Consider the following 13,729-nt stretch of genomic DNA (forward strand, 5'->3'; position numbering starts at 1 on the left):
AGATACTAATATAATCACATTTTTGCCTTACTTGCCCTAAACAAATAAAGTGGTTAGGTACAGTCTCATTGGCTTAAAATTCCATTTAGTAAGGTGCTTTTAAAACATGTTATACATTTAAAAAAATCACAGCATCAAGAGGACAATATAAATATAGCAGCACAGATAGAAAATCTTCTCTCCCATCCCCCAATGCCCGCTTCCTTTCCGTGAACATCAAAGTTGTCACTGGTGCAATTGCTTTTCAGAATTTTTTTTGTAAATGATGAGAGAGGCAATTACAAGCAGTTCTCCTCTGCATGACACTGCCCGGAAGACAAGCAAATTGCATCTCTTGATGGATGCCAGCTATTATATACAGTGGGTTGGAAATCTCCATATAGGGAAAGGAAAACGAACAGAGGGGAGACTGAACAAAAACACCAATACACAGAAGTTTTCATGGAAAGAGAGAGGTGGTTAATTGTTGGCCAACTCAGATTTGGCAGAACGCTGAATACCATGAAATAGCTGTGAATATGTATATACTTTCACACATTCACACACATCATAATAACTTTTGAGATAGGAAATAAAAGTCATGTATCTGAAACCTAACCAACTCAAACCATATGTGTTTCTTAATGAGTTATAGAGTCTGAAAACGGGCAACTTTGTGCCAGGGAAGAAACTTGGGTCATTAATGCTGCAGGTGTAAATACACGTACTTACTTGTGTTATGCAGAGGATTTGCAGAAATTGAAATAACGTTATTTGACTATGATGAGATGTTCTGAGAAATGAGCACTAACATTATAAATTCTTATAAGAACACTGGAACCTCTCGATGATGCTGTTTGTTAGGAACGACAGTTCAGCACATGGCTTCGGGTCCTTGTGTGAGGAGAGGCGATGGGCAAGAGGAAGATTTTATTTTAAAGGAAAAAGCACGGCTGTCAGAAGGGACACTGCCTGTCCCTTAAGGGATCATCCTGGGGACTGTGTTATGATGGGGTATCAGTCTAAAAAGTCCTTTTCTAGACTCTTTCTGTAATACTGTTAGGGAAAGTATGCTAGATTTATGAAACGTATGCAAGATAATGTGTGTTGCTCCAGCACATTTTCATGACTGGTGTCCTGAGGTGGGTTAATAGGCAGTATAAAAGTCTGTTAGGAAGATGAAGTTGTACCCGCAAAAGGTAAACATTGGTTTTTATTCGCATGCAACTTTTTTTTTCGATAATACAGCCATTATTAACTCTTAGCAAAGTACTTGGCACATAATAGATCAATAGTATTTCTTTATCAATTCAAGGAACGAACAGGTCACTGAATAAAACAGGTTGCTGACATAAAACTACTCAGTTGAAAGAAAAAAAGGTAAATTAATCTTAAATGTAGAGTCACCCTTTATAGGAAACATTACCTTAAAAAGATACATTCCTATTGTTAGGGGTTTTTAATTCTGGTCTAGGTTTAGGATGTTATTATGTTAAGGTGGAAAATGATTGCATAATTATTTCCTGAGTGGAGGAATTACAAAACTGTTTCAGGCAAGGGTCCTGAAGCTAGGTGTTGTGGATTTAATTTTCATCAGAAAACTTCCAGAAACGTTGTTGTCCTTCTGCATGTATCTTGAGATCTGTTACTATGAGCCACTGTTTTTTTCCTCCTCAGGTGTGGAATCCATAGCATGTTCCCCCTACATTTAGCTGCCCTAAATGCTCACTCTGACTGCTGCAGAAAGCTCTTATCATCGGGTAAGTAACCCCATTACCACAGATGAGGCTTAATGTGCCCCGTAAGTGAGCCACATGGCTCTAGGTGTCTGGTCAGAGTAAGTGGCTGCCCATGCTTCCTGTCATTCATTACCTGATCTGGGGACAGCTCCCAGCAGTCCTTGGTGTTGTTGCTGTTTGAGTGTCAGTATTCCTGCCCCAAGATGAGAGTCTTGTCTGTTTTTCAAGTTAAAGCTTGGATGAGCCAGAGTGAGAGACAGGCAGGGGGGTGGCCATAGCTTACTGGAAGTTTGTCGGAATCAGGGAAAATATCTTTGAGGCTTAAAAGGGTGGATTTAACAGTTAATATTTTCAACAAAGGAAAAAAGGCCAAAGCCCCCACATTTTGACAGTAGAAATGTCACATTACCTTCCTCCTCTGTGGGCTCTGATAAATCCCTATAGTGTGATCCCCTCCAACTAGGTTTAATTTTTATTTTTTAAATGTGGGTCTGTTTGGAACCAAGAAATTCTTCCTGGTTTGGAGCTTTGCTAATCTTTCTTATCACTGCTTCTGCCAACCTCCATGTATTAAGAAGTTCCTGGCTTTCAAAGGTGATAGAGGTCTGCAAGGCAAAGATTGTTTATGAATTAATTCAACAGACATCCCAGAGGCATTTTTTTTTTTTCCTTTTAAGTGCTTTACCTGTGGTTGATTCTGCCTTCACCGCTTTTGGCATGTTTAAAAATAATCCCTGCATGAAAGCATGTTTCCCGAATCTTAAACCAGCTGAAAGCTAATAATACACATAAGAAAATATCTACTCCAGCATGTTAAGATTACTCCTTTGCTGTCCATGTTTTCTCCATGTGTTCTGTCTGCCTGTCTATTGCCCTACTTATCTCAAATTGGTTTCATAAATTTCTATCCTGGGATTGAAATATGGGGCTGTTGTTCACCCAGGGCTGAATGTGAAAATAAATTCTTCTAGACTTCATGGTTCTTCTATAAAATTGCCAAGCTTGAGCAGTTACCATTCGTTTCCATGACAACCTCTTTCTGACTACAATTGCTTGCGTTCTGGTTTTTCTACTAACTGATTTTTCTGTCTCTGCAATGTTTCTTGTGGTTTAACTAGGACAAAAGTATAGCATAGTATCCTTGTTTAGTAATGAGCACGTGCTGTCTGCAGGCTTTGAAATAGACACCCCAGATAAATTTGGAAGAACGTGCCTTCATGCTGCTGCTGCAGGAGGGTGAGTAGTTAGCAATTTCAGTTCTTGTTTCATGACTTAACTCCTAATTTCTCTTACTTGGCTTAAGTTGTCTGTGAATCAAAAGCAATTTCCTTAGTAAGATGGGTAAGAATCATTTCTACCAATACCAAATAACACTTTTGCATTTCCATATTAATTGTATGTTTGTTCTTCCTAAGAAAAATTTTTAGCCCATCTCATATAGAAAATAGTATTCTTTGTTTTCTCTTCTCTCTTTCCCTTTTTTTTTTAATTGTAGGTCTTTAGCCTATAGAATATGTATCTACTTGATATGCACTCTACCAAAAGAAAATAATTTGAGATTTGTTCCTAAGTTTTTCCTTTTTTGTCGCTGGTAGGTGGAGGATGATCAAGGGAATCCAAGATTGAGTTAGTTCATGTTTATTTACAGCTATTTTTGTCCTTATTTCAAAACCGATTTTTAAGTACGTAAATGGTTAAAGGGGACTGAAGGTTAAGAAAACCCAAGGCATAGGCAAGAAGCGATTTAATCCTTGCCTTTTTGTTTCAAGTTGTAAAGAGCATTTTTCATCAGATAGTCTTTTTCATATCAGTGGTGAGAGTAAGGCTCTGATCAATATGTTGTTGATATATGACCCGACATTGACCAAACATGGCCTCTCTCGGATGACCTTGTTTGGGTAAGGTGTTAGTTCTTAATCAGTTTGCTAGTCCTCAGGGAACAGCAGTGCTTCTCCATTTGTCATCTGTACATTATCAAAGGCATTACCTTTTTATCAGAGGTGGGTTGACTGTGAAGCTTTAGGGCCCTTATTTGCATGGGTCCCTTCCGAAATCTTGTATTTAGTTTTATATTCATAATTGTGTGTTATTTTTTAAATGAATCTCCTTCTCCCCAACCCCTCTCTCCAAATCAAATGAGCTTCATAAGTCACACAACTGGATCTGCCTCTGCCTTTGATCCTTTGGTTTTATTCAGTAAGAGACAGGTGCTTTTATATCAACTGGCGTGCGACACCAACACATAATGGTCTCAGAAAGTTCTTATATTTTATGACTGAAACAGCGGGTTCTCTGAGAAAAGTGGCTACAAAGAGTGGTTGGGGGTAGGGGGAGCCCTGCTCGGGTTCCTCATTAATGAGATCATTTTTCATGTTTAAATGATAATAAAACAATAAATCCTAGACGACTACTCAGCACTCCAAGTTTAGAACAATAATGGGTGATTTTCTCTTTTTATGCCGACATTTAAAAAAAGTATCAGACCTTGGCAACACACCATTCTGGATTCATATCTGAAACTCCTATTACAATTAATATTTAGCGACATGCCTTTCAATAGGAAAATTCACTTCAGTGGGTCCTTTTTCTCTACTAAACGTGATTTATTGCTTCTGCGAATGACAAAGAAGCTTTGGAAGATCACTATGCTCCATTACATCATTTTCGGCCTTTTATTTTTTGTACATTTATTTACCTGTATTACAAAGACAGGGAAATGCAGCTGTTTTATTTCCCATTATGGAGAGTCTGGGTTGAAAATGGTTATCACAGTGAATTCATTCTCCTGTGATAAAAGGTAATGCTTCTCCATTCTGGCTCATTGTTTAGAGGTGACATGAAATCATCATAGGTGTAAGGGGTTGTTTCCCAAACTCTTGATGGTTTTAAAGGAGAATCTTGGGATACACGATGAAACCATCACTAAAAGGTTTAACCATGTAATAATCATTAAATACCTTGGTCATGGAATTGAAAATGTTCCATCAAGCTCTTTGATGGATTGATTTATTAGCTTGGAAAAAGGAATTTCAGGAACCTCAGATCCTTGCAATACCGTATTCCTCTAAGATGTTCAGGTTGGTTTTGCGTTAGCAGAATTTAAAGCTGGAGCTATCATTTCATCTTGGCCTGCACTTCGCCAAAAACAGCTCTTTCTGAAGATAGCCCAGCAATTGACCTCTACCATCTTAATGATGTTTTTTTTCCCTGTCTTTCTAGTAATGTGGAATGTATAAAACTCTTGCAGAGCAGCGGAGCGGATTTCCATAAAAAGGACAAGTGTGGGAGGTATGTAAACAGGGAATTCTGCTTCAAGTGCCTCAGTAACAGGGGTGGGGAGCAGTCCATCTGGAAATCACGTTATAGTGAAATGGTAAACAGGGAAGCTAGCTGGGGAGATTCCATCCTCAGAAGGAAATCCCTTTTTGTAGCGAAACACCAACAAAGCAGGCACAAGCCCCAAGACAAGCATCTCCTCTCACGGCTTCTGTTAGAAGGGCCAGTTGTGTCTTGCCTTCTTCCGGTTTTGTTCCCATAGCATCTCTCTACCCCTCCCCTCCACGTGCACCCTGGCTCTTGGAGTTGCGACAGATTTCTTCTCTTACCAACCTACCTAGGCTAACGCCTACTCACCCTTCCAGATTTATATCAAATAACCCCTCCCGCCCCCGCTGCATGGGTGCCCCTCCTCTCTGCTCCCCTGGGACCCTCCCTACTCCACAACTGGAGCACACATCACACTGTTCTAGTGGACCAGTAAAAAAGCCCATTCATTGACTGTAAAATATAAAAGAGTGGCCTTGAAAATTAATAAATAGTTCATGAGATAAAGTTATTTTATTTCTAGTATTCCATTTGATTATTATTCCCTAACTATTGGCTAGTTTCTGCAGTGACTTACTCTTGGCAAGGTGCATGTATTTCCTATGTTACCCACTTGGTTTTTCATAATAACTCTATGAGATAAATGGGGATGCTTCCTATCCTTTTTAATAGATGAAGAAATTGAGCTTGGAGAAACTAAATGAGTTATACCTGTAATATATTTACGTGTACATGTAAAATTCCAGGAATTTTAGATCTAGACTAGATGTTAGGGGGCAGCTGCTCATGGGTCATTACTGAAGTAAGGACGAGGAAGCCCAGACCCAGAGAGGGGATGTGATTTGGTGCAGCTTACAGATCTGCCTGGACTAGAACCCAGGGTTTCTGATTCCTTGGATATTGTTCTTCCCTCTAGTCTATATCCCTACCGCCAAGAGACTTGTAGTTCAATGGAGAAGATGAGACAATACCAAGAGCTAAAGTCAAGGCAATGTGGGATGAGAGCTCATGAGAGACCCAGACAGGAGCTGCACAATCTCAGACAAAAGGGAAAGAAACTTCTGGGACTTAAGAAGCTTTGGGGTTTTGATGGGTAGAAGTGGTTCAGGAGAGGACATTCCAGGGAAGAAAACAACATGGGGATAGGCAGGGGAGATGTGGACATGACTGGAGAGACCTCAGGTGATCCCACTTGGATGCAGTGATGGGTTCATATAGGGGGGATAGAGAAACTTCATGAAGGTAGTTTGGGCTCAGCTTAGAAAGGTCTGATTCCAGACTAAGGAATCAAGGCTTTTCTCAGTAGAGAGGACCAGTGGTTTTAGAACAGAATGTCCTATGTGGGTATCGGACCTTAGAAAATCCAGTTCTTCACTCATACCAACTAGAAATTAGATAGAAGTTTGATTAGAGCTAAGGAGGCCAATAGGGATGGTATTGCAATAGTCCAAAAGAGCTAGTGTAGACCTACACCAGGTTAGGCACTAGGAATGGAAAGAAAAGATAGATCCCAGGTAGGTGGCCTCAGCTCCAAGTTATAAAGTCAAAGGAAGGCATGTCCCTTGGCTTCCACACTCTGAGAGCTAAAGAGCTTCCCCACTCCTAGGAATACTGCTGTCGGTGCTAATGCAGATGATGGCGGCAGCAGGGGGGTGGGGTGGGTGTGTGTCTTTTTCAGGTGAATGAAGTAATAAATTGCTGTCTGTTTTTCAGGACGCCTTTGCACTATGCAGCTGCAAATTGTCATTTCCACTGTATTGAGACATTAGTGACCACAGGGGCCAACGTTAATGAAACAGATGACTGGGGACGCACAGCTTTGCACTATGCTGCTGCATCAGACATGGATAGAAAGTAAAAACAGCCTTGCTCAAATTTCCTTTGGGGGTATGACTGGGGAGGGGGAGGGTTTGCTAAGTTTTCTTCATGCTGCCTCCTTGAAGCTGTGAATGAAGAATCTCTCTCATCCAGACCCAGAGGAGTTAGAATTGCCTCATCCCTAACCCCGGTTTTCCCATTCTGCTCTCTTTATGTTTGATTATTACATGTCACTGCTCCATTGTTTCTCTTCTCCGGTCGTTGGGTTGAATGCCAAGTGGGGCTGTCAAGCTCAGGTTTTCAGTTCATCCAAAATCGCTTGTAATTTATTTTGTCATATCCTACAGTTTTCATCATCACCACTTAAATGCTTCATTTGCCCTCAGACTTACATTTGCTAATAAATTCGTTACATGGCAGAAGTATCCATCTATGTATAATCCCAATAGCCTTCAAATGCAGTGTCAGTATGTGCAGAATTGGTACTTTTGTTCCAAACTGGGCATGAATGCTCTTTCAGGAGCTGAAGGGGAGGAGGTTGGATGCCCTGGACATGTTTGGATTCTAGGTGCCTAGGAATAGAAAGCAGAAATAAATGAACCAGTTCAGGTGGGAAAGGAGGGAGAGGTGCCTACCTACAGCTTATGAGATTGTTCTCAAAGACTCGAGGACCGAGGCCTCCTTCATAGGAATGCTTTTTGGTGACCCTGTTTGGAGAACTATTGACTTACTTGCTGTGCTGTGCTATGGAATTGATTCTGGGTCAGGGCTAAATTCTTTTCTTATACAGCAGTGGCTTTCACATATTTTACAGTGACCCACAGTAAGAAATACATTTTACATCATGACCCAGCATACACACTCAAATAGGTATGTTTTAAATATATATGTAAAAAGGCAGCAAAAATTTTGTAAGACCATATTTACTTTTAGTATGTATGATGCATTCTGATATTTTCTTCTACTATTTTGTTAAAAAAAAAAAAGGCAACGAAATACTGCAACCCACTAAATTGATTTCACAATTCCATAGTGGATTATGATCCATATTTCCAGTTTGGAAAACACTGTTCATATTATATGATATTGGCGAGTCTGATGTAGCTGCACTCAGGATCTCATAGGCACATCTTTTTAGGGGAGACCTCCTTCCAGTTGCCCTCACTCAGAGGAAACGACATTTATTAGTTATAAATTCAACAAATGTTTATTGAGCATCTACTCCGTAGCAGGCTCTATGCTGTTCACTTAGAATAGAATGGGGGGACAAGTACACTTCATGTGTTAAGAGCTATAAAAAGGAATCCTAGGTGATGAAGAATTGCTCTGGCAGTTGAGGGGTGACTAGAACCCCATTCCTGGATAAATGAGATGCTGAACTGATAAGGAGGCAGCAAGGAATGTGGTAGGAGTCAGGGAAGTTTAAGCTCCATCACCTCCTATTTACTTGGGGAGTTTAGGATATTTATGGAAGGGTGGGCAACTTGGTGTCTTACTCTCTGATACCTGGGCAGAAGTTCTAGGAAAGTCATGTTCTCAGTTGGGTTCTGTGGAAGAGAACAGATTTACTGGATGGCCTTTCAGAGAACCACATACGTCCTCAATGAAAAAAATCAGTAGTGCTTATGTCTTTTGGGTTGCAGGAAAAGTCGTTGAGATATAAGCTGTATCAAAATCATTAGCAACTTTGCCATGAAAGCAAATAATTGTAATTTTTTTTTTCTTTCCCTTATGCTGAGAAGTAAGACTATCTTAGGAAATGCCCATGAAAATTCAGAAGAACTTGAAAGAGCCAGAGAGCTGAAGGAAAAGGAAGCCGCATTGTAAGTTTCTGCTCAGCTGAAAGCACAAGAGGTGGTTACTGATGCTTGTCTGCTCTTCTGGGTTGCTACACAGGCCAGCCTTACTATTTGGGGGCTTTATTTGGGTTCTTGAGGAAGTGATATGGGCTTGCCTTTAGTGAAGAAGAAATGATTCTTTTAATATATCCTTCAGTTATGCTATTTTCACACAAGGAACTCTTCCTAAAATTGGAAACTTTACTGAGACCATCACTGTGATGGGTCAGCAGTTTTTAGGAGTAGGTGTCTTAAATATCATTTTTGACTCTGCCATATATTATCATATGCCTCAGGGGACATATTAAGCCTCCTCCCAGGGCCTTAGGCTCTCCTTTAATGACTTGGGGGTAACTATTTAGCAGGTTCTAGAAATAAATGTTTTGAGAATCCAGTGTGAAATACAATGGTGGTGCTCTCCCACACACACACCAGCTCACAAACAGCCCCCTGCTCTTGCCGACAGCTGCCCCCTGCCCCGCCTCATCCCACCGGCCTCTCTCTGGCTTTTGATAGAGACTCAGCCCGGACTGTGACAAGAGCCGGGAGTCACTGCCATCACCCAGGGGTGCTGATGCGCAGGAAGCTCTAGTGCTTTGTCTTCTGACAGTCCTCCCTGTGCGACAAGGCACTGTGCAAAGGTCGTGCTCTGCCCAGAGCAGTGCCCAGTATGTTGCAGGGAGTTCAGTAACTTAAATAAATGAGCAAATGAATGAGTGCTGCCCACACTCTGTGTCCTGCTCTGTGAGACCTAGGGGGTGGAGTGCTCTAGGAATCTGCACACACACAGTTCTTAGCGTGTTTATTCTCTTCTCCCACTGTCAGAGGAACCAATTTCTCTGTGACCTGAAGGCTTGTGTCCCCTCTGGGGTCTTCCCACTGCCCACTGGGCTCTCCTCCCATGTCTAGACCATGGAGGGAGGGGGGGTTAGAGAGTGTGGCTCTGGTACAGGCTGTGGGACGTAACTTTGGCTGTCACTGGGCTGGGGACAGGACACATAGTAAAGCAGAATGACCACGGTTTTGCCCTGATATTCCAAACTTAATGATATTCAAAGGCTGTAGAATCTTAAGGCACCTCAGCAAATGCCCCCTTCTCCAGCGAAATGTCAGCTTGTCCTGTGCCAGAGTAGTCCTCTTAACAGCTGATACAGAGGGAAAAAGGACAAGCAGGCGAAAGTGCCTGAGAGCGCTTTCATGCAGAGGCTGCACCTATCATCCAAATGCATTCCTGATTTAAAGTGCATGTCTTGATTTTGCAGCTTAGGCTCCAAAATTGCTAGCCATGGCCTCTTAGGAGAAAAGACAAGCATCCCCAGTTAAAACTGGAATTTCTTTCCCCTTAGAAACAATCTGGAGAATATTCAAATTCTATAGTACTGTTGTTTTTTCTAAGAGTGCTGTTGGTAGTATAGCTCAGCTCTATCCTGGGGTAAATAACTCTTTGGAAGCAAGTCCAAGTGTTTTCCAAATTACGTATTAAATTCACCAACTGATTTTTAGAGTGTAATTCTTTCAGAAGCTGGGGACTGTGTGTCCACTAGAATGCTATTCCTATTGAATGATTTTATTTCAGGAGCCAAATTCTGCTTAAAATGAGTCAGACCTGGGATCCTGTCCATGGGCATTTAATTACCAAAAAAAAAAAAAAAAAAAGACTTCCTTTTAAGGTGCAAGTTACCAAAGACTGCATGATATCAGAACTCCAATATTAGTTTGATTTATTATGGAGCATTTTATGGATAAATCATGCGACATGTAGATATTTGGTTTAAAAAATTAATGTCTTTCATCAGTTTTTCTAGAAATTAAAACGTGTTTTAACTATGTTTATGTGTGATTTATTTACTCCTTTTGCCTTATGCCAAAAGATAGGTGAGTGTCATTTTAAAGTGTTTGAGTCACAGGATGGGGTATGGAAGTGTTGAATCACTATATTGCACACTGAAACTAATATTACACTGCATGTTAACTAACTGGAATTAAAATAAAAACTTAAATAAAAAATAAATAAAAACAAAACCAAAAATAAAGTGTTTGACTAAACTATAGAAACTTCCCCTTGGAAGATCTTATTTAATGTACACACATCTATTGTATATTTTAAATATGATTTGAGTATTTGAGAATTTTGATTTGAGTATGAAATTGAATCTGCTTGACCTTATAAAGGACATGTTTGTCCCACTGCCACAGATAGAAAACTAAGATTATGGAGTGGTGCTCCCGCCTAGTTATTCCCTCTTTGGCCAGCAGGGTTGTACCACTTGTAAGAGGCCTGGAAGAGAACTCCATACATCCCTGGACACTCGTGTCCTGGAGTTGGAGGCATTTCAGCAAACGTGGAGCTCCTTCCTCCAACCTACTGTAAAGATTGTGGCTTTTCCAGAAAAATTACAACTCTGTCAGAAGAGGCTTTCTAAGCTTATTATTTATTATTTTATTCTAGTCTATACACAATGATGCAATTTAAGCCTCTATGTTAAAATGTGGTTACGGAATTAATACGTTATATGTTTTAAATATTTGCCCATTCCTTTAATCTTTTTATTATTCTTAAGTTCTTTTCTTGTTGTTATTTTCTTATTCTTTCTAGCTTTCATTTTCCAACCTTTTGATTGACGGTAGAGTCTCCAATAGCAAAGCTAAAAGTACACCCCCCCCCCTTGTTACAATGGACTGACCACTTCTTTGTTAAATTTGAGACTTCATTTTTTGAATGTGGAGCTCTAAAACTCATTATTCAGTAATTTTTTTTAAGGTTTTATTTATTTATTAGAGAGAGAGAGACAGAGATAGCGACACAGAGCACAAGCAGGGAGGAGAGGGAGAAGCAGGCTTCCCGCCGAGCAGGGAACCCAACGCGGGGTTCGATCCCAGGACCCTGGGATCATGACCTGAGCCAAAGGCAGAAGTTTAACTCTGCTTAACCTGCTGAGCCACCTATTCAGGTGCCCGTATTCAGTAATCTTGATGACAGACAGGTTCTGTGCACTGGGTGTTATACACAAATAATGAATCATGGAACACCACGTCAAAAAATATTGAAGTACTGTATGGTGACTAACATAACAAGATGAATCACTGAACTCTACCTCTGAAACTAATAATACACTATATTGTTAATTAATTGAACTTAAAATAAAAAAAAGGAACCCCCCAAAAAATAAGGTAAAAAGGAAAAAAACCTTAATTATTCTTTATTAAGCTAATTGAAATAGGTCAGACAGAGAAAGATAAATATCATAAGATTTCACTTATATGTGGAATCTAAAAAACAAAACAAAGGAGCGAACAAAACCAGACCGAGACTCCTAAGTACAGAGAACAAACTGGTGGTTGCTGGAGGTGGTGGGGGGGTGGTGGTGGAGGGATGGGCGAAATTGGTGAAGGGCATTAGGCGTCCACATTTCCAGCTGTAAGATACATAGGTCATGGAGATGAAAAGTACAGCACAGGGAATACTGTCAATAATATTGTAATAACATTGTGTGGTGCCAGAAGGTGACTACATTTACAGTGGTGAGCATCGCATCATGTATAGAATGGTGAAATCACTGTGTTGTACACCTGAAACTAATACAACATTGTACATCAATTATAAAAAGAAAACCCAAAACATTCTGTTATCAATGCAGGAAGAGACAAATGGATTATTGTAACAGAACAGAGTCCAGACATGAACCCGTGTGTGGATAAATATGCAATATTGATCATGACATTAAAACAACTCAGTGAGGAGGGGATAGTCATGGATAATTTCTTTTCCCCCCTCTCAATAAACCTCACCACCCTCTTGTCCCTAAAACCTTTCCTGAATTCTAGAATGGCTATTTTAAGCTGAAATAAAGATGGAAACACACACACATGTAAAACTTCAGTACATAAACCGTCATTGCCATAGGATTTTTAAAGAAACACTTAAATTCACAAAGTGCTTTGTGGAACATTCATAATAGGAAAATGCATTAGTTATTGCTTTTGGTCTAGAGATGTTTTCTAAAATAACACCTCATTTTTATACTTACAGATGTCTAGAGTTTCTGCTTCAAAATGATGCAAATCCATCTATCCGGGACAAGGAAGGCTACAATAGCATACATTATGCTGCTGCCTATGGCCACAGACAATGTCTGGAATTGGTGAGTTGTTCTGTCTTGTTTTATTTTCTCTAATACACACACACACACACACACACACACACGAACCCTGCAAATGCTGGTCTTAATCTCTCACAAATGCTCTCATTGCCTAATTAAGTCCTCACTAGAAATTGCCTTGAAGATATTCTGTGGTAAGTAATTAAGTTGTTTTACTTCACAATATGTAGACCTTGTTCCATTTCTGTCCATCCTAATCTCACAGCTGACTGGCAGTTGCTTCGTTTCCATATTAACTTGGACTAGGAATGTTTGACTGCTGTACGGACAGTTTGTATTTTAAAGAGAATTTGAATGTATCAAATAAGCTCAGTATATTTTTCGAAGTCACACTGATCACCCTAATATTCAATAACAGTGTTGTAAGAGGACTTACATAACCGTTAGGGATAAGTTTGTCATGGTCCCACATTTGTAGTTTAGGCAAAGAAATTGGCAAGGGCACATCAGCAGAATTTTTCTCTCTCTCTCTTTTTTTTTATTATGTTATGTTAGTCACCATACATTACATTATTAGTTTTTGATGCAGTATTCCATGATTCATTGTTTGCGTGTAACACCCAGTGCTCCATTCAATACATGCCCTCTTTAATACCCATCACCAGGCTAACCCATCCCCCCACCCCCCTTCCCTCTAGAACCCTCAGTTTGTTTTTCAGAGTCCATGGTCTCTCATGGTTCGTCTCCCCCTCTGATTTCCCCCCCTTCATTTTTCCCTTCCTACTATCTTCTTTTTTTTTTTTAACCTATAATGTATTATTTGTTTCAGGGGTACAGGTCTGTGATTCATCAGTGTTACACAATTCATAGTGCTCAGCATAGCACGTACCCTCCCCAATATCCATCACCCAGTCTCCCCATCCCTCCCACC

At 40.2% G+C, this 13,729-nt stretch overlaps 1 protein-coding gene across 7 annotated transcripts in view; it reads left to right on the forward strand.

Annotated features, from left to right (window-relative positions):
- ANKRD44 (ankyrin repeat domain 44) overlaps positions 1-13,729 on the forward strand; it is a 279,526-nt gene that overhangs the window by 183,464 nt on the left and 82,333 nt on the right. For all 7 annotated transcript variants that reach the window (XM_081813918.1, XM_081813922.1, XM_081813923.1 and 4 more), the window contains exons 11-16: positions 1,657-1,739; positions 2,891-2,954; positions 4,938-5,006; positions 6,756-6,896; positions 8,603-8,683; positions 12,729-12,840. In XM_081813918.1, the coding sequence (XP_081670044.1) occupies positions 1,657-1,739; positions 2,891-2,954; positions 4,938-5,006; positions 6,756-6,896; positions 8,603-8,683; positions 12,729-12,840 (550 nt within the window). The remainder of the gene's footprint in view (positions 1-1,656; positions 1,740-2,890; positions 2,955-4,937; positions 5,007-6,755; positions 6,897-8,602; positions 8,684-12,728; positions 12,841-13,729) is intronic.

This window comes from Leptonychotes weddellii, chromosome 3, assembly GCF_054177405.1.
Source record: "Leptonychotes weddellii isolate Sample4059 chromosome 3, ASM5417740v2, whole genome shotgun sequence".
NCBI classification, from domain to species: domain Eukaryota; kingdom Metazoa; phylum Chordata; class Mammalia; order Carnivora; family Phocidae; genus Leptonychotes; species Leptonychotes weddellii.